This window comes from Manacus vitellinus, unplaced genomic scaffold (assembly GCF_001715985.3).
Source record: "Manacus vitellinus isolate BGI_N305 unplaced genomic scaffold, ASM171598v3 scaffold_6_pilon, whole genome shotgun sequence".
In the NCBI taxonomy this organism is placed as follows: domain Eukaryota; kingdom Metazoa; phylum Chordata; class Aves; order Passeriformes; family Pipridae; genus Manacus; species Manacus vitellinus.
In genome coordinates this window covers 18,365,412-18,389,889 of record NW_021940750.1, presented here as the reverse complement: position 1 = coordinate 18,389,889, position 24,478 = coordinate 18,365,412, and the positions used below count along the sequence as shown (strand labels likewise).

The window sequence follows — 24,478 nt, the reverse complement described above, 5'->3', positions numbered from 1 at the left end:
GTCTTCTCAGTATTTTCATCCCTGAAATAAAATGGAACTTGCACATAATAACTGAGAGTATTCATGAGGTTTCTCTGAACAGCTTTTAGCGTGGAATGAAAAACTTGCAGTTTCACTAATTTTATTGTTGTTTAGAACTCCCCCTCCACACACACAGTCATTGATGGAATTATATTATTAAAATATTTATGGTCTGAACTTAGTTTCTGCTGTATTTCTTTCTTGGGAAGATTTTAAATTATTTGTATGTAACTGTTGACTAGTTATTTTTGTTATACTTTACCAGAGTAGATATTCATGAAACAGTTACATGAATTAATTTGACCTGCTTCTGGTCAAGTTATCTTCTTCTTGAATATTTTCTAAACTACACATAAAGGAAAATTTCCTTCTGATGTTATACCTACTGTATGTTTGTCCCAAGCACCCAATGGAAGAATTACTGCAGGAGAAAAAAGTAGAAGAGTTCTTCATTAGTAGCTGACAAAATATGGCTTTAATGTCTAAAAATCTTTATTACATTCTTGGAGTATATAAAGTACTGCTTTCTTTTTCCCATTCACATTTTTGATGGAATGATGTGCTGTCATCTATAAAAGCAGTAGGACCTTTGGGATTAATGTACCTTTCTCTGGTCTAAGAGGAAGACTCACATTCAGAGAACTGGCTGAGAGTACCAGTAATGAGTGGTAATACTTCTCTACACATGATTCTGATTTATTGTTTTAAAGTAAATATGATCTGTATGAAAATTGAACTACAAAAATGTAACTGCGAATAGAGGCAAGTCTATGACTACTATGGAGAATGATTGGAATAAGTTCTGTTCTGTGCCTGTTTCTTAATTACTACTTTATATGTTTTTTGCAGTTAAATAGTGATCATAGCAATACTACAGTACTTAAAATATGACCTCTGCAATAGAAAAATTTGTATCTTTGGCTTAAAATAATTAAATTTTTTGTTTTGAAAACTAATATTCAGCTCTTTAACAGCTCGTATGTTCTACTGCTAAAATAAGTGACAGAATTATACTCTCAATTTAGTTATTATCCTGTAAGTAACATAAGCAACTCAAAGAACTTGAGCCGAAAAGTAAAATAAATTATTTGATCAAGGTCCATTTTGCAGTCCAAAGTTTTGCATGAAATCTAAGCATCGGTAGATAGCAGTCATAGTAACACCTGAATAAATGTTTAAATTAACAAATCAAAATATTTTGAAAATATAATATGGTTATTTTTTATTATAAGCATGTGAACTATTAAATAGTGTATATTTATATACAGCTTCATACTATACATTTTTTATCAACTTATGTTGGTGGGGTAACTACAACTAGGAGTCATGGGAATTACTAAAAGTGAGAAAAAGCTATAAATGTTTTCAGTTTTCCAAAGGCTGTACATTTATTTTGAAGTTGTTTTAAATATAAATTTGCACAGATATTTTAATTTGATTTGTTGTTATGCCATGTAATTATCTTCCTTATTGCTTCTAAACACCTTAGTACCTAAGTTTATTTGCTTTGGTACTGCATAAATCCTAATTATGAATGGAAATGTTAGGAGCTGTATTCAAAATAGAATAGAATATATGACGAAATCCTACTAAGACGTGCAGAGAAATAAAATATAGCTAAGGCTGCCACTCTTTGGCAAGCACTGCAGCCTGGTACAAAGCTTGGCTCTCTGAGTCAGTGTTTTTTTTCCCTCTGAACTTTGTAGTTGAGAAACTAGTCAACAGCACTGCATAAAAGCAGAAAGAGGTTCTGGAATTTACTCATGAGGGTATAGTCTTTGCAAACCAAGGGGCAAGAATTTAATGAGTCTAGTCTGCTCCACATCACATTGTGGTTGTCCTGCGTAGCTGGGATTTAACTGCTCACTGTGTACTTCAATCTAGAGAAGAAAATACTGATTTCTTCGGTTTAGATTTTAAGATGACTAAAGCAATTTCAGTATGATTTGGAAATCCCTCTCCAGCCCAGATGAATTAATAAAAGGGGGAGGATTTTTAGGTAACCTTGTCGTGAACAGACTTTAAACATTAAATACTAGGATACTGTAGTAGCAGACATCCATGAGACAACTTTGATGAGATATTAGCAAACATGGACAAAAACCTTAGCAAATTATAGAGGGGCATGAGTGAATTTTATTTTTTTTTTTTCAGAAAGCACAGACATATGCTGCTTCTTCTATAGATATTGATTGTATCAGAAAAGGCTATTTAGAGGACTTCTGCAATAGGAATGGGGGCAGGGAAACATGATGTGGACTGAGAATTTTATTAAACTCAGAATGAAATACTGGCTATTAAAAATCTAGCAAGAATTGTAAGAAATTAGGCATTGGAAATTGATATGTATGTTTATGTAGAGTCATTGCTCCACAATAGATGTATCACTTGTTAAATGGTAAGGGATTCAGGGAACTGGTGAAAGAACTCAAGCATCTTCTACATTTTGGGATTTCAGGCAGAGCCCAGAGTTATTGACCAAGGAGTGTTATAATCATAAAAAAAAATGCTCTCTCTCACGCTAGTAAAATAACAATAATTTGGGTTTATTCTTTTCACAAGTAGTAGTTGTAGTGCTGATTAATGCAGGTAAGCTAAAATATTTTCATGGGTTTAGGTCATGCAATTTTCACTGCCTTTTAAACAGACCCCAAATGCTCAAATAATTTTACATGATTCCTACTTTTTGAGATCCCAGCCTTGTGTCTTGTACGGTGAACAGGGAAGGACACCAATGTTCTTTTCTTAAACAATATCAGGGCACTTCTGTATCTGACGAAGCTACTGCAAAGGTACCATTCATTCAAGGGGGACATGGAAGACCAAGCCCTTTGGACTTCTGGTATAAGCCAGAAAAGGAGATTGTGAGGTCCCTCATGGCAGGAGAGATGAAGGTGGGAATTGTGAGAAACTGAGAGGGTAGGCAGTAGATGCTTGGGCCAGTCCTGGCTAGAAGTAACCTGTGGGACAAAATGCCTCCTACAGGTCTGTGAGCGTTCCCAGGGTGGGAGTGCTCAACACCACTGCATTCTGCCCAGAAAGACAAGAAGAAGAAAAATGAGAGGGGAGGAAAGTTAGCCTGATGCTCATTTTTAAGGTGATAAAACCTGCAGCAAACACATAACATGTTGGAGTGTCCGTTGACTTGACACTTGTTGGATGCTGGTATTGAGTAGCAGATCATTCATCCCAGCCCTGCAAAAGCATCTCTGCACATATGTCTGTTCAGTGTGTCACTGACAGCTGCCTACACATTCTTCTTTTCACACTTCAAAATTATAAATTAGATCAGAAGTAGTGCTCCAATGATATTTATAGGGGAATTTACCTTTTTTGGTCTAGCAAAGCTAATGGGATACAAGGCGGGGATCCAGCTTTCAAAAACGCATGAAATTCATTTTATAATGCTTTTAGAAAGGAATGGATTTGAAGCAGAGACAGCCTTGACATATCCCCCAGTTGTGTTCATTCCTCTAAACAACCATTAAAACAGGCCAGTGATGGGTTTTTTTAAGTAAATGCTTTAACTATTCTGTGTTATTGATTACTAATACAGATGGCTGCTGCTATCTCCAGTTAAAAAAAAATAATATTTTTTTCAGCTCTTCCTTGAGCTTCTTATAACAAGTGCTGCTGATCAATTAGCTAGTTCATTAAAAAGTTACACATGATTTTATTGAGGCAAGCAATTCTGAATCAAAGAACCCAATTCGCAGATCTAGGCTGAAGCACATAATTGGCATGTATTTTAGGATTGCTGTTAAAGCTATAAAATAGATTTACTAGAGAAGGAATGGATCCAAAAACCCTTAAGGAAGGAATATATTATTTGTGTGACTCAGTGTTACAAATGGACTCATTTAATACTAAGGTCTTACTTACATTAAAACAAAAATCTGAAATAAATGTAAGGCTTCTTTGATTTAACTTCTTTAGCAAAAAGTTATCCTTCATCTGATTAAACACAAATTACATATGGTATTATTGCATTTCTTATGCTATTATTTTCATTATTGTTATCAAAGATATGTTTTTATTAAATCATTTAAATTTAGATGAGAAGTTGCCAATGTGTAAACAAAATTCTATAAATATGTTCACCATGTTGTTGAGATCCATGGTGAGTCTGGTATTAAAACCCCAATTCTACAAACAGTTGTGCATGCATGACTTAGTGGGGAACCTTACACATGTGCAGGTAGGACATGCTCGAGCGTTTGCAGGGTGAGAGACAGCAAAGCGCATTATTCAAAGGATGTTTTAGAAACAGTGATATTTCATTCTGAATTTACAAGCAGGACAAATTTTGAAATTCAAGGAAAAGAAAACTTTATTTTTAAATACTTGGAAAAAGATATTTACTGGTGAATTTATGCAAGATTTCTTTAAGAAAAAGAAAGCTCTTTTTGGTTTTGAACCGAGATATATAAACAATCAAGTCTTAAATATATTAAAATGTGCATAAAAACTACTTTCAGTTATGATTTTGATTACTTGATTGCCACATAGTAAAAGCTTCTGTAGCTGATATTGCTGTTGGACTTTGTGTGATGGCATTGAGGCATTTTTTCATCTATTAGCCATCCCAAGGGTTCTTTTCAGACAAAATGTTATGCATCAAGTCTTATTTGAGTGTAAGCCTATTGAATAGCATTCTTCTCTCTGCCAACTTGGCAGCAAGTTCTTGTGCTAATAAAAGAGGTTGCCCCAGATAGAGATCCCAGATGTGCCTGAACTACTTTTATTAGGACTATGGAGGGACTTAGTGTTTCCTTCTAACAATTTTCAAAAAAGTGTGGACTTGCCTTTATAATTGCCCAATGAATTGTATTACATCACTGGATGTTTTTTCCCTCCAATTGAATAAAATGTTAGATGTGTTAGCACGGAAATATTGATGTTCAAAGCAATTAATGCATTTTGCCATAATACAAGTGATGATTTGACCCTACTGAGTTCTGTGAGAGGGGAGAATATTGCAGTGTAACCTTGAGTTAAGATGCTTTCATTTCTTACATAAGTGTAAGTAACAATAGATATTTCTCAGAACAGCAGCATACCTGTGGCGTATGATGTACTTGACTGTAATGTGAATTATTTCTTGAAACTGTTGTGTAGAATTATAATTATTATTTTACTTAGTGATAAAACCAATAAATGTAATGTTTGCCTGATGTGGGGCTATTGTGGGGCTGGAATTGCTCACATCAATATTTTTTTTTTATATATATATTTTTTGCTATATGGTAATTAGCATATATGGCTATATGTATATGGTAATTAGCATTTTAAAAAGAGGTTTTATTGCTAGAAATGTATTCTAAACTTCTCTGTACTGTTTACTTGAATGTGTTGGCTGCAGTTTTAAAACTGAAAGAAATAGGGTTCTCTAACTGAGATATTTTGTAAAATTTAGTTTTTAAACATACTGTTGCTATCCATAAATCATAACTAATAAGATGTTTGCAATCTTAAATCATAATCTTTATTTTACTTTCAAGACCATAAGCTTCACGTTGAAATTTGTATTGTTGCCAAAATGTGAAAAGAGAAAATAAGGTTTTAATTAGAATAATTCATTACTTGCTTTTATTGTTCATCTTATTATTAAGTTATGAAAAATAAATGGTACTCTAATTTTTGTTCATATCTCTGCTTGATTTTTGTTATAACTGTGTCAGATATAAGAAGAGAAACACGTGATAGTATTCCATTTCAGATTTTCAAAAACAGGATTTGACTCAAAGACTCACATTAGTTTCAATGGTTTTTGGACCAGGCACAGGGTTAACAGCTTATTTTTCAAACAACTAAAAAGAGGTGTAAATGTCAAAGGTGATAGCTATACTGTGAGTTCCATAAACTACACAAAAAGTTACTACTAAAGCTCTATTTTTCTTGGTTTAACAGCTTCTATGAAAACAGTGTTAATAAGTATATCAGGAACAGTATATAATAATGAATCAGAGACGTAAAAAAAACCCTTTAAAACTCCTTTTATATAATAATTGGAAAGTTAAAAGTGACTTAAAATCCCTGACTTCTCATGCTGTGATGTAAATTGTATTTTTTTTTAGGTTCCAAATTCAAAGAGGGAAAACTGATCCAACCAGTTACAAGAGCCTGGGGGACTGTTTTAGGACTATTTTCCAACGAGAAGGGTAAGAGTATATGTTTTTAAAATTGTCAATTTTATGAGATCTTTCTTAATCACCCATTTTCCAGACATTAGATCCTCTTTATATTCCACTCTTTCTTTTTTTGCAATTGCCAGAATTTGACAAACATGTAGTCTTACATAATGAGCACAATTTGAAAAGTCTAATTAGTCTTAATTAGACTCACAATGTCAAATTTTGCTATTAAGGTATGTTAAAGATCAGAATGCACAGCTGTATAGAGACACTGTTGTAAACAATGCTGCAGGACCAGGAGCAGGATGGCCACATCAGTGTATTTATGTATCTAGGCTCTTCTGTCTTCTTGTCCTGCTTTTCAGAACTAGCTCAGTCTGAGCTGTTACCAGATCAGTGGAGCACTTGTTTCCAAGCTCTGATGAACTGGTATTCCCAGTTACCTGTGTTAGACAATGTTTCCAGGATCTGTGTGAGCAAAATTCCACAGCTTTTCAGTTTGACAGAATATGGAAAAAAGATTTATGGTCACTAGTTACCTGAATTGTACTGCCTTCAGAAGGTACTGCTACTGTAAGCCTGAGCTCCTCCAAAGGACTTGGGTTCTGATCCAGAAAGGCATTTAAATATAGGCTTAATTTTATGAGCAGTCCAGTTAAAGCCAGTGAATGTAATTGGACCAATCATATGCTTAAAGTTAAGCCTGTTATCCACAGGAGCTCTTTGGGAGCTAGCCTTTAATCAAGGTAACTCTAATTAGTAACTCCCAGATTTGAGTAGCTGGCAGGCTTTCCATAAACTTTGTAAATACAATAGCAACCCAATTTTTATCCATATATCACAGAATCACGGAATCAATTAGGTTGGAAAAGACCTCTGAGATCATCAAGTCCAACCTATAGGTCATCAAGTCCAACCTATATATTCATCAGAATGAAACTGTTCATGTATACAGTGGCATAGAAACTGAGTATGGAGGCTGCATAGGTGCAGTGAGGCACAGAATTCTTTTGTCCACAAGCTGTACTGGAATAACAGAGGTGAGGTGAGCAGTGAAAATTTATAACTAGGCCAGTTTTGTTTCTTGCAATGAGGCTTAGCTAAGCTAAGCTACTTATTACATAAGTACATACATATAGAACCAGATGGTTTGAAGTGACAAAGCAGGGAGATGCAGAGAAGTTTTGTTAAGGTGTTGAAAGAGGAAGGTGTCACGCCTGCCCTTACTAGTGGTAAATTCATTTTTGTTGAAAGGTTAATGATATGTATTATCACCATAAGGCATTAAAAAGCTTAAAAACTAAAAAGATTTCACAAACATGGTAATTTGTGGCTTCTGAGGTTTTCTAGGCTGAGTATATGTTAATTTTTATTACTTCTCAAAAAATTAAATTATTAATATTTACAATCATGTAAAAGTAACTTTAAACACAGAACCAGTTTCAATATTTGTCAGTAAGCATAAGAATAGTATTTATCTCTTCCAAACTCATTAGTATTTTTATTTTGTTGAACGACTCACCAAATGTAAAATTAAGGTCAAGTAGACATATCTGGAGAATGAGTCTAAATCAAGAGACAGTTTCCAAGTAAATTGATTGTTCATGGGTTTTCTTCCTGTAGAATTCTTATGCCCCAATACTGGAACTAAACCAGAATATTTTTTTTTAATATTTGTATCTATTCGTGAATCTCTGAGCAGGAAAAGGAGATGATAATATGAAAATATTACAAATTTAAATCACAATTTACCCGTGAATTGCACAAAATTTCTGTGTGGCTAGAGCTAATACAGAGTTTTACTTGCCTGTTTCAAAAGTAGTCAATACTGATCTAAATGAAAAGCAAATTTTATTATGACCAGTTTTTCTCCAGGAAGTAAGACAGAGTCCGAAAATCAGATTTAAACAGTCATCAATCGTAAGCACTAGGAAAAAAGAAGATGAAAAATCTTAGATAAAATATAATCTTAAATTTTTGTTAAAAATAAGAAAAGTAATCAGCTAATCCTGAAAAACCTACTTGACTCTGTGAGTCTTGCATTCCCGTCTACAGTTGTCTGGTTTTCTAGAGCATGGAAATTATGATAGTTGTGAAGGAACTGGGAGGTGACTGTGAATTGTTTTAGTTAGGGGAAAACTTGAGTCCTGATAACCCTTTCCTTGGGTGACCACAAAAATATGCAGAAGAGAGCACCAAGAAAGGGCTTCACATTTAGATACTAAGAAAACAAAATCAATTTATGGGGTATTCAGATTCAGTTGTGTAAATCTGTGAGAAGGAAATAAAAAATTAATTTATGTCCCATGTTTGTTTCATATTGGCAATATGAAATACCCCTGTTGGTGTGTGGTATTTTTAGACTGATTTTCTGAAATATCTAAATCAGTGTACACTGACTATAAAGAGTTTAGGCATCTTTCTCCAGCACTCCAAATTCCTTTCTGGCATATGTGATTCTATGTTAAATTGACAACCAAAAAAACCCTAATTAAATAAAGGAACACAGTAGGAAAAGAAGTGTTGCTAATGGCTTGCCCCTGAAAATGTTTACATTTGGAAATACTGCTTATGCTCATTCGTACTTATGTTTTTCAGTAGTAGCAACTACGGATGTCGGAGCCTGGTTCAAACAAGACCCTTTATAATGCCTTGATTTGTTGATCTTGTTGAGTTTGACTATGCAGCCCAGGAAGTACTTATTTTTATGAACATACATGCAAATGTTTCATGTGCTGCAATGCCTCTTACTGAAAATCAACCAGTAGTATGTTACTACAGTATCACAATAACAATCTGATGATTTTATGGAAAGCTTCTTCATCACAAATAATGCCCAGGATTCTTTAACCATCCCTCTGATTTTCTCCTCATTATGATGAAAAGAACAGAGCAAATATTTCCCATCTAACCACTAGCAGAATACTGTCCATTTCAAAGCATGAGAAGACTCCTTTATCTATACAAAACAGTCGAAATCTTCTAACCACAAAAAAACCACAGGAAAAAAAAGCCCTAAAAAACTCCCAAACCTTGACCAGCTCTTTAGATGAAATAAATTTTCTTCATGGGGAATTAAATTCTTCAAAGAAGGATCTATCTCCTGAACTCTTTTCGTGTCTTACAGGAAAATGGGAGCCACAAAACATAAAATTTAATTGAGACTCACTAAACGAAGGCTAAGTCAAGCAGAGCATTAAAGGTCACATAGTTTTCTATTAAAGGGAGGCAGCAGTGTTAACTTCAGGGCTTTTGCGAACTTGTTTTGGAAGTGTCCAGTTGCTGCTAATTGCACGGGGTCTGCAGCAGTGTGGATCCTCTCAGGTGATGAGCGGCCTCTGCTCAGCCGGATTTGCCAGGAGCTGTGCAGCCGCGGTGCTCCGATTTCACTTATGGGATGACGCATGAATTGACAGATCTTTGACAGTGAGGTAAACTCACCAGCATATCTGTTCATTGAGGAGTGACAGCTTTATAGCCAACATAAAAATAATCTGATGTTTATTGGGGAAAATGTTTGGATACAGGATTAATTTTTCATTCGTTTTAGATCCTACAAATAAGAGGTTAGGTTGTGTTAAATGACCGATTTTTATATAATTGAGATCTTTGCTGCTCTTGTATTCACTCACTTTTTCTTTCCTAGTCACTTAGGTTGGAATATGAAATGTAAGAATAAACCAATGTTCTAGCTGAATGTATATGTTGCATTTATATTAAAGACACATGGTGTTGTGTCTCATATTAAGAATAGAAAATTATGCCCATCTGCACTGTCTTAATTTGGAGTTATAGCATTAAAATGATGGATGCTGTTATTTCAAGTCTGTAAACAACTTTGTTCTTATAAATTTGGATTTTCATGGGCTCATAATTTTAACAGTAAATGTTCTGGGTTATAGTTGGCTTTTTTGGTAGGCAGTCGGTCAAGAAACCTGTTACTTTCTCTTTCATTGTTAACTTGTCTGGAATAGAAAAGTTAGTAGTGTCCTGGATTCCAGCTTTCTAATTCAACATTTGAATAAGTTACAGTTTAAAGTGCTTCTTAGGCTTTCTTAGAACTGGATGGTCCTGGGAAAGTGCAAAGCACAATTGTTGTTGATCATTTGAGATTTCATTACTTCTACTGAGTTATTTGATTGTTTAATTTGGTTTGGGAAGGAGCAATTACCTCCATATTTACACAGCCCCATGGCTTTATAACTATTTTTTGTTCTCAGCACCACCTTAGCAGTCTCTTGTACCTATAATTGTCTGTATGACCACACACACCTTTTTTTTTTTTTAATAAGCACCACCCTGACTCATACATTAGTGGGATTAGGTTATAAAGCTGCACAAAACTTGTCTCTCGATGGGTGGAGTAGGTGGGACAACAGCCAAGGCTAAATAGGAGCTGGATGAGTGCAGAGTCATCAGCAAACATGCAGAAGCTGGAGGGCTCTTGGTTTATGTGATATTAGCGATTGTTCATCAATTAAGGAATTTGCTAGCGCTCTCCTTTGTCCTGCCTCTATTCATCAACTCTCTGTCATGGTAACAAGTGCTTGAGAGACTGCAGCAGTGCTCTTGAGGCCTGGCACTCCCAGCTGGCTGCAGATAATATTCTGCTGCTTCTAAATACCAGCAGGTCAGGGAAGGAGACTGGCAGCCTTGCAGGCAAGCACCGGCCTCTGGCACTCACCAGCATCATCACTGCCCATTCCTGGGACCCAGCTGTATGTGTGCTCTTCCAGCTGAGATGAGGAGACCTATCATAAGGCTGCCAAATAAGAGTTACACAATATACAAGTACTTGGCTATACTGCGCCTGAAACCTTCAAGGAAATTGCCAACCAGGGAAGTGTGACATGGTCAGTCATGCCAAAAATTCCTTTTTCCCAGTGCACATTTATGGAGATTCATTTCCACTTACTAGAGGCATCATTTGTTGTCAACAGACTAGACTTTAGGCTCTGCTTTCAGTGTTCTGAGGCAAGCAGAAGTTGTAGATTAAAATGCTATTTCACGCACACACAGAGCTATCTGCCTCACTCCTTGGATTCTTGTTAGCACTTCAGACCAGGAGGAGCAGAAATGAGCTTGGACCCATGCTTGCTTCTACCTTCAAGAATCTTGTTTCTTAGTAGAGACCCACCTACACCGCCAGAGACTGTGATCTTGCAAACTGAAGTACAGGCACCTTTTCTCTTCTGCCTTCACTACAGGAACAGTAACTTCCACCTGAACACTGAGTCTGCTAGCACTTGTACTTCAAAAAAAATCTACATTTAGATCCATCTCTCTTCCAGTCCTACCAGCCTATCTCATACTACAAACCCATGGTACTTGTACCAGCCTTGCTAAAGTGAGATTGAAGGTGCAAAAATGACATTACCCCGCCAAAATGTAAATCTGTATATGTCCTGATGCATTCCCATAGTTCATAGTATATTGCTAATTTTTCTTCTTTTTATCTGTCATATTGTAGAACTATTCTATGTGTCACATTGGCATACTATGTCACTATGGCATACTATGTGTCACTCCTGCCATACTATTGTGTCTACTGCAGACTTCACTAAAAACCTGTGATTTAGAGCATCAGAAATCATTATCACATTCCTATGTGAAATAATATAATTTGAAACTTAAAGTGTCAATTATGCTTTATAATAAATTGTTGAATTGAGAACTGTAACTGAAATTATAAAGGATAGTGCAATGGCTTAAACTGTGAACCTGTGTGGAAGGTGTTTGCTTTCATGAATAAAAATTAAAGTCTTAGGGCTGAATTTTTGAACCCTTGCTCTTGCTTTGCATATCTTTAAAGAAGAAATGCTCAGTGTTAGAAAACCTAGTATTTGTGTATTGTCAGGGACTATGAGCTTGCAGAACCTAGGTGGGGCCGTGGCAAATTCTTGTAGTATATAATTAAATTTATCAACTTTTTAGTCAGTCAATTTACTTTTGAGCACAACGCTCCTCAGGAAGTGGCCTCATGCCTGTGAAGTTTGGAAGACAGGATTCACATGTCCCTGAGAGAAATTGGTCTCACAGATCTACAGTAAAAAGAAAAATTATGCCTCAGCATAGACTAGGAGCCCCACAGTCAAAAGAATTTCAGAATTTCTTCTGGTTGAGCCATGAAATTTAAATATTGAATAAAGTCATCATAAAGACCACTTTCAAGATTAGAGGAACACATAAAATTTGATTGACTGAATTTTCCTGATAATTTACTTTAAGATTTTGATTTGTATTATGCTCACAAGGTTTTAGATCAAATATGGCCACAGAGAAGACATATTTTCTGTATCTGTATGAAGGTGATGTGCATTCTGCTTTCTTTTGTAAATAAACATTCACATTTGATAATGCAATTTTGTCTCTTTCCCAGTAAAGGTAGAAAAATTTTGGTGAGGAAATTTTGATGCTTCATTATGTTTTAAAATGTGTGTGCATGTGCGTATGGATGCCTACTTATAAAATGTTCATGCATTCTTAGTCTCTAAGATAAAATTAACCAGTGCCAACAATTAACAAATCAACAAATAATCCAGTGCCAGCAATCCAAAGTGGCTGGATGCTTTTGCAACACTAGTGAGTCACGAAACAAAGATGATATTTGTTCTTTTAACCTGTAGGTCTCAAAACACTTCACAAAAGAAGAAAGTACCATTATCTCAAATATATAGATGGGGATATTGAGGTGTAAAGTGTCAGGGAGTCAAGTAGATCTGGACTAGAGCATGGACAGAGATGGTTCTTACCGAGCAACCTGATACTATGTCGTTTGTTTGCCCCATGGTAGCATGTTAATATCAAAGCTCTGAGGAACATATGTTTTAGACAAAAAATTGCATTATTTGATACAGGCTTCTAATTCAGAAGAGGTCTGAAGACTTATTCAGCAGTCCATTTTGTGAAGGAGTTTTTCTGAGGGCATACATGGACGCAGTGGCAGGTTTAAGCCTGAAGCTGGATATCCTGACTGCAAGATATCCTGACTAGCTGCCTGTTCTGTCGACCACATTGTCTCCAGATAGTCAGCAGTTTTAGTGATGTTACTGTCATGAGGTTTTCATCATCCCATTCAAGCAGGAATTCTCTGTTCCTGACTGGAGGTTCCCTCCCCCCATCTTCATATGTTAACACTTGAAAACATAAAGAAATGGCTTTGGAATGTGAAAAACTTTATGTGTGTAGCTGTCTGAAATACAGTGAAGTTGTAGTGGTGTAACTAAGGGCAGCGTTTGACTAACCACATTTTTACTACTGATGGACACACATTTTGCTTGCAAAATTTAATCTAGTATATAAGGCAACACAGTAAACAAGGACACTTCTAAATAAGAGAATTGCTTCTGAGGCTCATGTACTTTAAAGATGAAACACATGCTTATTTATTTCCCATAGGAGCAAAACACTATAAAATCAAGTAAATCTTAAAAGTATCTTAGAAGGAAATAGGCCGGATGTTAACTGGCATTAGTTATCATTTGCTAAGGCCACTGCAGGTACACTCATTTACGTTGGGTGTCTGATCTTTATTTTTTAAAGGTACAAGTTGGAATTTTTTTCAAATATTTTCATAATCATGTTGTTTTAAAGATATGATTTCTCAAGTGTCTCTGTTTTCTACTACTATAACATAGTTAGAACTCATTGTAACATTAGTAATAGCTCCTTGGAATCAGATGACTGCATTATAAGATGCTCATACTTACAGTGGTAAAAAGGTACCTACAAGAATTGTTTGCAATCCATTTTTATCTATCTGTTCTAGTTAGTAAAAGATCAATGGAACTAAATTTTTTAATCCTTATGATTTTAACATTCAAGAATATTCATCATTTTGCCACATTAGGTTCCTGTTGGTTTCAAGCCTTATGTTTCAATAGATCAATGTGATAATTATGCTTATAATAAACCTCCTTTTAAGTCTAGTGTGCGGAAAATATCATACTGTTATTTATCATTAAATTATCTGAATGTGTTTATGTTCTCTGAATGCAAAGAATATATCCCAAATTTGGTAGCCCAGGATAATGGCCACAAATTTCTCCCACTTCAGTAACTTGTTCAGTATGAAAGGCTGCAGTATTTCATAGTGGTAAAGCAGATGTTTGTTCCTGGGACCCTGATGGAGACATTTCTGCCTGGCACCATTCACCTCAGTTCGGGCAGGGAAATGGTGCTGCATCTGAGCCCCGAAACCACAGTGCCTCCAAGCTGCTGAGCTGAGAGCCACCTAGAGTCAGAAAGCTGGGAAGAGCTTGTACATGCTGTGCCGAACGTCTTGCCCTTCTCCAGGGCTTCCTTGGCTTGCCCAGGGCCCTACAAAAATTTCAGCTAGTGAGAATCTCTTAGGTCAGGAACCGAGGCCCCTCTGAGTTTAATCACGGCCACGACTGTGTATCCGCTGAGCTAGGATTTCAGGAATTACTGTTAAGGCTAGGTGGCTAAATTAAGTTTAAGCCATACTTTTAGATCATGCTGCTTTTGGGGGATCTCTCCCTAAAAAACTTGTTTGTTCTGAAATGGTATCTCTTTAGTGCCATTAGAGTCTCCAGAACTGAAACCTGCATTTAAATGTGAGAAGCTGATTCAAGCCCTGACAGAGATGCAGGGGGCAGGTGGGGGTGGGGGTGGGAAGAGGGGGGTGCTGTGGTCTCTCAAATCTGAGTCGGGATAAGGCTGTTGTACTTAGCTACAGGTAAAGAAAAGGATCTGAAATCTATCTGAAATCTCTTTCTTACCAAAGGAAATAGCTCTGAAATCTGATGATGACATTGTCAGCAGTTAGCTGTCAGAATTAGCTATTTATCAGTTATGTAAATCTAGCTATTACATTTAACATTTCATAAACATAGTAGCAGAGGCATCATGAGGTGCAAAATTAATTGCAGTAATGTGTTGTGCTTCTTTAAAAGGCAATGGTTATTTACTTCTCTGTAGTTTGGGTTTCTGGTAGCCATTATTTGTTAACCTTTCCTTTAAAATAAAAATTCCACTGTATCAAGGAAAAAAACAGTGACCAGAGAAGAGATAAATCAGTTTTATGTCCTTAGAACAGCTGACTTCACACTTTTATTACATTGTTTGAAATAGCATCTTTTCATCTGGAAGGAATCAGTTTAAAATGTGATTGTCAACACAAGAAAACCAGTTTTCTGTTTAAAATGGCTGCTCATGAAGCTTAGAACTAAGCTTTTGCCAGGATTTTCTTTACAGACATTAGTTACTAGAACCAGGAGATTTTAGATGGGATGTTCACAGGAAATACCTGGCAGACAGCATAAAATGCAAAGTAAAGCATTTTTATTTTAGCCATAGAAAGCATACCTGTGAAGACGAGCAACAGTGTTTTAGGTCAAAAGCTTTGTTTCTCAAATAGAAGTTTCTAAGTTGTAGTTTGAAATGAGCAAGAGAAAAAATCCTCATCAGTTTTTTCATGTCTTGATCTAACTAACCAAACAACATACATTTAGTATATTTCTTAGACTATATTTCATAGTTATTTGTAATGACACTATTATACCTCTCTCTAATCTGCATGTTTTTGTCTCATCTAATTTCATTTCTTCACTAGTTAAATCTGAAAACACAGTTTTGTCTCTTTTATGCCAATTCTTTTAATTACAATAGTCCTCAGTTGTTTATTTATATGCAATTTAGTTCGACTTGAACATCTAAAATTTTTAAATCTCTAAAAAATGCAGATGAAGATTCTATGCAAAGTCAGCTATTGTATTCAGTAACAAAACATTTTCACTTTAGAAATGATTGAGCTTTACATTATATACATTAGCTCATTGTTTTAGCTGTAAATTACAAAGATGTAGTGAGACTATGACCAGCTATTAGAATAGGTAGAATTTTTTCAGTTCTCATAATTTTCTTGTTTTCAGGGTAAGTTAATTTAAGTTAATAGTAAAACTATTGCTTATAATACTTTAACTAAAAAATTTTTATTATACCATACTTCAAAAGTAGGCGGCTTCAATTTTTTTTCCTAATAAATTACTTTGTTGTGTTTTTTTTTTTAGTGTTGGAAGACAATTAGTATTATATAAGAAACTTCTAAAATACATCTTTGTTAGGAAGGCAGTCTTTCCCAGACAGAATTCTTTTTGTTGAATCATAGAGCTGCCCTTGCAGCAGTAACTACTAGGTAAGCTGATCATTCATCTCTAACACCATCACCCTCTTCTCTTTGCAATGCTCCTTACCCAAGCTGAAGTCTTCCTGTATATCATGCTTTACATTCTGAAAGAAATTTAGTAATCCAGATGTTGAGAAATGTAGTAATCCTATACTTGACCACGGAGAAGAAAATATTCCTCCAAAGCAATGAGTCAACTCAAAATAAAAAGGCAATATAAATTGCTATGAATATTTGACACTTATGTTGATTTTCCATGGAATGTATCTTAAATAAAACAAGATAAAATGGAATTAGCATGGGGTATGGAAATATTTTAGAAGACTGTGTTTCTGTATAGTGCTAACTCATAGTTCAGGGTACATTGCATTCCATATGATTCAGAGAATCAAACTGTGAAAAATAGTCTATTTTGCTTGTTATGCTATTTGCCTCTTCAGAGAAAATAGAATTCTCTGAGGTTGGTTTCTTAGTTTTCATGTTCTTTGCTTACGCAACTTTACTTACAGTATGCTGTGATTTTTTTACCCTATAAATATCAGTACTAACTTTAATGCAGTAAAAATAGTTTTATTTAATTTTAAAAATGTCTACATCAAGTGTAGTGCATGTATAACACGCTGTGTCTCCTTCCAGGAATGCGTGCATACAGGCATGAATAAAGTGCACCATTGCATTCTGTCTATCCAGTGCAGAAAGCTGCTTTCACAGTAAGCCAGCAGGAACTTCATAGTGAATTTCTGAAGGCTTTGTGAAACATATGAGGCAGTAACTCTAACTGAAACATTGGCTCCAGTTATGAATACAAGATCAATTTGCGTGCTTTTTTTTTGCAGCTTACCTTCAGTGTTTGTGTATTTTCGTGTATTTTAGCTTTGCCTGAACTTGCGTATATGCTCTTTTGTAGCTGGCTATCATACACTGGGTGTCCCAAGTACAGAATTATTTTTTAGGGCTTATTTTAATCTGATAAATGGAATTTTCCATAATAAGTAAACACCTCTACATCATAGGAATTTGGTAGCCAAACCCAATACATTTCTGTGCTGTTCTTTGTAGCAGTTGAACTCTATGGCAGGGACAAATGCTTCTTCAGTATGGATGCATCCTAATCTTGGTAGAGGCTCAGATCACTTGCCATTAAAACATTTCTTAATGAAATTCATTTTTTTCCTAATTTGAATACCACATGAATTAATTTTATATCCTGACTTAACAAAAGTCTAATTTTGATAAATGTATCTTCTTTAATTTGCAAAACCCCATTTCATAACAAATTATACATTCCACTTATGTCTTAATTCAACTATTTTTTAGTATAAAATACTTTACAACATCAAAAACATCATAGGTATTTTAAGAGGTCTTTTATACCACTTTTATTTGGAAATATCATCTATCTCCAGTCTGAATTACTATTTAGTATATAGGTAATATTTATTCTTTTTATTGCCACTGTCATTTAGAAGCCTAAATTTGGCCTAAATGTCATGGATAAAACTGAAATACTAAATAATTAGCATTTCAGACTTTGTTTTAGTATATTCTTATGTCATATGCCTCTGTATTTGAAAATTCAAAATAGAATACTTGCATAATGTTCACATTTTCTTACACTTATTGGGTTACAACACGTTAAAGTATTTAATCTCATTTTTTTGTATTTTCTTAATAAATAGGTAATTTAATTTAAGTATCAAAACTAATTTAGATTTTCTGTAGGAAATATGTAAAAAGCAACTCAAAATTTTCAGCTACATTTTAAAAACTACCATGCAAATGAAATATATTTTCACAATTTTGGGAATAATAAAATGTCTCCAGGAGCTCATGTTAATAGGTACAAATAATTAGTAATTTTTCAAACCTGTAATATAACAACAAGAAAAATAACAGTATGTTTTAACAAATAGCAATTTTCATGGACTTTCTCCAAAATTTTATAATTGTAATTTTATATAGAGTTACATTAAAAAAAAGAGGGGGAAAGCAATTTAATGTATTCCTGAGAAAAATTATACCGGTGTAAAAGGTGAAAAATTGACTAGTGAGCAATTTAATACAAGGAAAGTTAGCTGACATTGCAAAATGCTAGGAATCAGTGGCAAGAAAGTTTTCCTCAGTATCCTGTTTGGGAAAATGCAGTTTTCGAAGTAGATCTTTCTAAGTTACCATTAGGGAATGCTTGGAATTTTGTCTTTCTACCAAAAAGGATTGTTTTTCCCTTGATTGTCATCAGTTTGCTAGGTTGTCCTGCTATTTAAGCTATTAACGACTGGTGTGCTGCTTGGTCTCAGGTGATCCATAAAAAGGAATGAAGCCTTGGGAAGGTAAACCATCACCAGACTGGCTCGGTGTATCAGCCTTCCATGACGGAAGCTCTTTGTTGAGAATTGTTGGCAATTCCAGCAGTTTCCAACTGAAGATAAGAACCAGCGTTCTTGGATAATGCCCTCGATCACACACCTGATGACAGACTCCTGCATGCAAGTTTTTTCAGGTGCTATGTTTGCTCAGTAATCCTTCAGTGCCAATCTTTTCTAAATGGTGAGCAGGCCCCGTCAGTAATGGACATCAGCCATTAGGCTTGTAATATTTGTCATATATCAGGTTACGGCTTTGTTACTGCAGTGTGATGAATGGATGCTGTTATGCTCAAAGAAAATAAAGAAGTGCTATAAATTTAGCAGTCAGTACTAAATGAGTTGTTACTTTAGGGGCCTTATTCACATCCTTCTGAAGTCAGTGGAAAGTATTCTGTTCACTAAAGCCTTTATATCAGGCCTTAAATTTTCTTTCTCTTTTAAGGAACAGAACTCAGGGCTGCCATTAAAATACAGTTTCTCCTTACTCACTATATGCAAGTTTACACCTAAATAGTAATTTTAGTGTAACTCTTACTTTATGTCTTAAGGTTTATTTTCTGTGCAAGTGTTTTGATTAAACGTGGAAACAGAGAGATAACCACAGAACTTGACAGGTCACTCATGAACTAATCAGAAATGGAATTGAGGAGTACAAAAAGTCATGCAGTATTTCTTACAGATTTTTTTTTCAGTATTCCAGGAATTCCTATGCCAGATTTGAAAGTCTGTGCTCTGATTTTATGCTTTCTTTACTTGTTGGCATTATTCTGGAAGATGTACTGAGAAAAGATAGGGTTAAAAAATTATCGAGGAAATTAGAACCTGCCCTGGCCAAAGTCTGAATTGTGTTTCATGCTGTTTGCAAATTTTTGGGGAAGTTCAGATAATACCCAAGGAATTTCTAATTCATTAAAATAATTTCTGGTGGCATAAAGATGATTAATTTCCTTTTTATATTCCAGGATATAAGTAAACCTAGTACATATGAAAAGTAAGGTACAGTTTTAAGCCATGCAGGTGTTACCCTTTGTATGTTACTACCCTTGTGTGGACAACGGTTTGAGTCGGGGGGGGGGGCACTAAAATATTGCTTCTAACCATGTCCATAAAAATTCTGCATTTAGTTACTAGCTAGAATGTTTGCTATAGCAACTCCAGTTTCAAATGACCTAATAGATATCCTGCTACTGGGACGTGGACTACCATTTTATCATAATACAGATGGTAATATGTGTTGCTAAAATGTTTATGCTTATTTTTAAATTATAATTGATCCTTTCAAGTTCAACCTGTAATTGCTATACAACCCTCATTTTCATACTCTAACTAGTGATAGTATATAAAAATTTACTCCTTCCCATTGTTTTGTAAATGTGAGTGCCCTCCTCACAAAGATCCTCCAGGATCTTTGACCAGTACAATCTGCCACTGCTTACCTACTCCTTAGAACCTTCCTTAATGCCTTCTGTGTCAGGTAAGTAATTTCATTCAAAATGAAGCTCATATTGCCTTCCAGAGCATAGCATGTAAATTTGCTTCTGTCCTGCTGTGTGATCGTTATATATGGTCTACAGTGCCGTAGGCTCTATATAAACAGTACACTTTTTCCACATTCATTAGTGACCTGCAAGTTCTTCTGTGCTACCTTTCTGAGGTTTTTCTGGCATATTACCTAAGTCTGGGTTTAAGACAACATATTAAATTACACACTTCTTAATTTTACAATTGCCCTAAGTTTTAAGATATCCAGCATGAGAAGCAGAATTTAGACACCTGTAATTCTGTCATGTAAATAATATGTATTTATTGTGCCAACAGATGTCTAACAGGCATTTCTACAAGTCTACATGGGAATTGTATCAAATACAAATTCAGAGAAAACTGTGTAGAAAGTACCTAAAATATATGGGCTAGTCACCCATATATTTTTTGTAATTTTTTTTTAATGCAATTCTTTTTGTTTGTGAAAGGTCTTGTTCTTAGATAGAGTTTTCATTGTCATACAAAAAGTTGCAGACAGCAATGGTGAAAAGTGAGGATGCCTGATAGCCTTCCAACTAGCCTTGGCTGTCTACATTTCCTACCTTAACCGATGCATAACCAAAGCTTCTGCTTCTGTGATTCATATGAGACCACTTTATAAACACCTGTGAATAGAAATTCTCTCACAGGAAGAAGTTAATTTAAAAGCACTTATATAAGTATATGTGTAACTACAATAGAAACATCTAAATGATACTACTTGCCCATCATAGAAAAACAGATGAACTAAGAATTCTGTTAGCCCTCAGGGTTTGCTACTGACTTCATATATTTGCCTGACAGTACTTCATCAGAAAAGAAACTAAACTAAGCACCTATTTGTATTTAGCAGAACTTTGAAATAACCCTTAAACATGTGGTACAAAATCTGCTTTGTCCTTAGAGCCAACCACAGGGTTTGCTTAGCAGCCTACAAAGATAATCATCCTATCCAAAAGACACTTAAACAATAAAGCTGGCCAAAGTGCTGCAGGGAGGAAGATGTGGTCAGAGCACCACTGTGCATATCCACATATCTCAAGAAAGTCCTACCAGGATAGACCCTGGGACAAAGGGCAACGTGTTGCAACCTAGAGTATGGACAAGGTTCCACAACTGGGAAACTGCAAGAACAGCTATTGTAAAGCTACAGTAAGAATTGCTTATGAATAAAGCTGCTTATAAAACCAGTCCTGCACAGATACATTTCACTTAAACCAGAAAATCTGTACCAATAGTTTCAGTGCTGTGAAAACCAATGTGTTCCATTAACAAGCTATAAGCTACTATTTTTCCAAACTGTGATTATGCTTTTAATTGAGAAAAACAGAGTTAATGCAAATAAACTGCTCTCTTTGGACCATAACAGCAAGCTTGGATTAGATACCAATGGGACAAAAAAAAGCCATGTCCAGAAAAAGATATTATCACCTAAGTCTAAAACTCTTATTGTAAAAGAAAGCTCATGCAGTTGCCAGGTGGAGAGAGCTGGTAGGCTCAATCCACTTCTAGGCATTTCCAGACCTTGCCTAAAACACACGATATGATTAGGCTCCTCATAAAGTACATTTGTGTCTGCTACCTTTTTTGAGAAATAATAGCCTTTGAAATATATTTTCCTTTATACAATAGCTTAAAGGGCTTGACCAGAAACTGAAGATTCTTACTCCTTCTGAAAACAGAGGAATCAGACCATTAGCTCCCACTTGCTGGAGTGTGGTCTAACTACCATTTTAAAGCCTTTTTTGGTAACCATAGATGAAGGAGAGTAAAGATGGAAATACTAATTTTATGCTTCTGTTGCAACTTGGTACTTCAAAATGTATCCATAGAGAGTATGGCCTGTGACTCAGTGATAGTGAATCTGGATAGAGTCACAGCTTCTAATTCTTTTCCCTAAACTCTTTATGACAATAAATTTATTTTAAAAAAAAAAAGAAACAAAACAAAACAAAACCAACCAAGAACACAACCAAAAGAAAAACCCCTCAAAGAAACCCTTGCAGATGTGGGAGAAGGTAACTGAACCTGACTTTCTGGTTAAGAGAAGTGACCAATTCTTCCTACCATTTCCCCTGCAAAATAATTGATGTTTATCTTCTTGACTGTTTTTGAGGGGTGATGATGAACCGTGGATCATAAATGAAAGAAGTGCTCCTCACTGCACCAATTACACAACAATAAGAGGTGTGATACGAAAGCTTCTGAAATTGCCACAGTAAAGTGGCTGCTCCGCAGAGCAAATCTGAGTCTTGCAATACCCCGTGCTGGGAAGCATATTCTTTGCAGCACCATCTGTGCTCATGAAACCCAGTTGTCCCCTGATTGAATTAGCTGTCGAAGTCTGAAGTCTGTTGGCTTGAGCCTGTAGAGTTTCGTCAACCTGTTTCTCACCAAGCATAGCAACATAATAGTTGTCTGGAGCCACACTAGCTTCAGTTACTGCATCCTGAACCAGACATTCAGTTCTCACTTCTCTATCAACAACCTCCCTGAGAGGAAGCATAGTCTAACCACCCTTTTGCAGCCCTTTTTGGTAGCCATAGAGGAGGGAGAGTAGAGATGAGCTCCCTGGGATATTGGTCACTAAACCCTCAAGCTAATAACTATCTCCATTCTTTATTGGACATGGGTGGGAATATAGTTATCAAAGATGAGGAAAGGCTGAGGTATTTAACACCTTCTTTACCTCAGTTTTCAGCAGTAAGACAGGTTGTCCTGGGGACAGCTGGCTTCTGGAGCTTGTAGAAAGAAATAAGAATCTGAATAGCCCCCCTGTAATCCAGGAGAAAAAGTTAGCGACCTGCTGAGCCACTTGGATCCCCACAAGTCTATGGGACCAGATGGGATCCACCCAAGGGTGATGAGGGAGCTGGTGGAAGAGCTCCCCAAGCTGCTCTCCATCATCTGCCGACAGTCCTGGCTCACTGGGGAGGTCCCAGATGATTGGAAGTTGGCGAATGTCACACCCATCCACAAAAAGGGCCAGGAGGAGGACCCGGGAAACTACAGGCCCATCAACCTTACCTCAGTGCCTGGCAAGGTTATGGAGCAGATCATCCTCGGTGTAATCACACAGCACCTACAGGAGGGACAAGGGATTAGACCCAGCCAGCATGGGTTTAGAAAGGGTAGGTCCTGTCTGACCAACTTGATCTCCTTTTATGATCAGGTGACCCGCCTGGAGGATGAGGGGAAGGCTGTGGATGTGGTCTACCTGGACTGCAGCAAAGCCTTTGACACCATCTCCCACAGCATACTCCTGAAAAAGCTGGCAGCCCTTGGCTTGGACAGGGGCACTCTGTGCTGGGTTAGGAACTGGCTGGATGACCGGGCCCAGAGAGTGGTGGTGAACGGGGCTGCATCCAGTTGGTGGCCGTTCACTAGTGGTGTCCCCCAGGGATCATTGTTGGGCCCAGTTCTGTTGAATGTCTTTATTGATGATCTGGATGAGTCCACCATTAGCAAATTTGCAGATGACACCAAGCTGGGGGGGAGTGTCGGTCAGCTGGAAGGCAGGAGGGCTCTACAGAGGGACCTGGACAGGCTGGAGAGTTGAGCTGATTCCAACAAGATGAGGTTCAACAAGGCCAAGTGCTGGGTCCTCCACTTTGGCCACAACAACCCCCTGCAGTGCTACAGGCTGGGCACAGAGTGGCTGGAGAGCAGCCAGGTAGAAAGGGACCTGGGAGTTTGGATTGACAGGAAGCTGAACATGAGCCAGCAGTGTGCCCAGGTGGCCAAAAAGGCCAATGGCGTCCTGGTCTGTATCAGGAACAGTGTGGCCAACAGGTCTAAGGAAGTGATTCTTGCCCTGTACTCAGCACTGGTGAGGCCACACCTTGAGTACTGTGTCCAGTTCTGGGCCCCTCAGTTAAGGAAGGATATTGAGGTCCTGGAGCAGGTCCAGAACGAGGCTGGTGAAGGGACTGGAGCACAAGTCCTATGAGGAGAGGCTGAGGGAGCTGGGGTTGTTCAGCCTGGAGAAGAGGAGGCTCAGGGGAGACCTCATCACTCTCTACAACTCCCTGAAAGGAGATTGTAGCCAGCTGGTGTTGGTCTGTTCTCCCAGGCACCTATCAGCAAGACAAGAGGGCATGATCTTAAGCTCTACCAGGGCACGTTTAGGTTGGATATTAGGAAGAAATTCTTTACGGAGAGGGTAATCAGGCATTGGAATGGGCTGCCCAGGGAAGTGGTGGATTCTCCGTCCCTGAAAGTTTTTTAGATGAGACTGGATGTGGCACTTAGTGCCATGGTCTAGTAACCATTGTGGTAGTGGATCAAGG

At 36.7% G+C, this 24,478-nt stretch overlaps 1 protein-coding gene across 2 annotated transcripts in view; it reads left to right on the top strand.

Annotated features, from left to right (window-relative positions):
* SLC25A21 (solute carrier family 25 member 21) overlaps positions 1-24,478 on the top strand; it is a 212,907-nt gene that overhangs the window by 142,586 nt on the left and 45,843 nt on the right. For both annotated transcript variants that reach the window (XM_008924983.2, XM_018082998.1), the window contains one exon: positions 6,099-6,182. In XM_008924983.2, the coding sequence (XP_008923231.1) occupies positions 6,099-6,182 (84 nt within the window). The remainder of the gene's footprint in view (positions 1-6,098; positions 6,183-24,478) is intronic.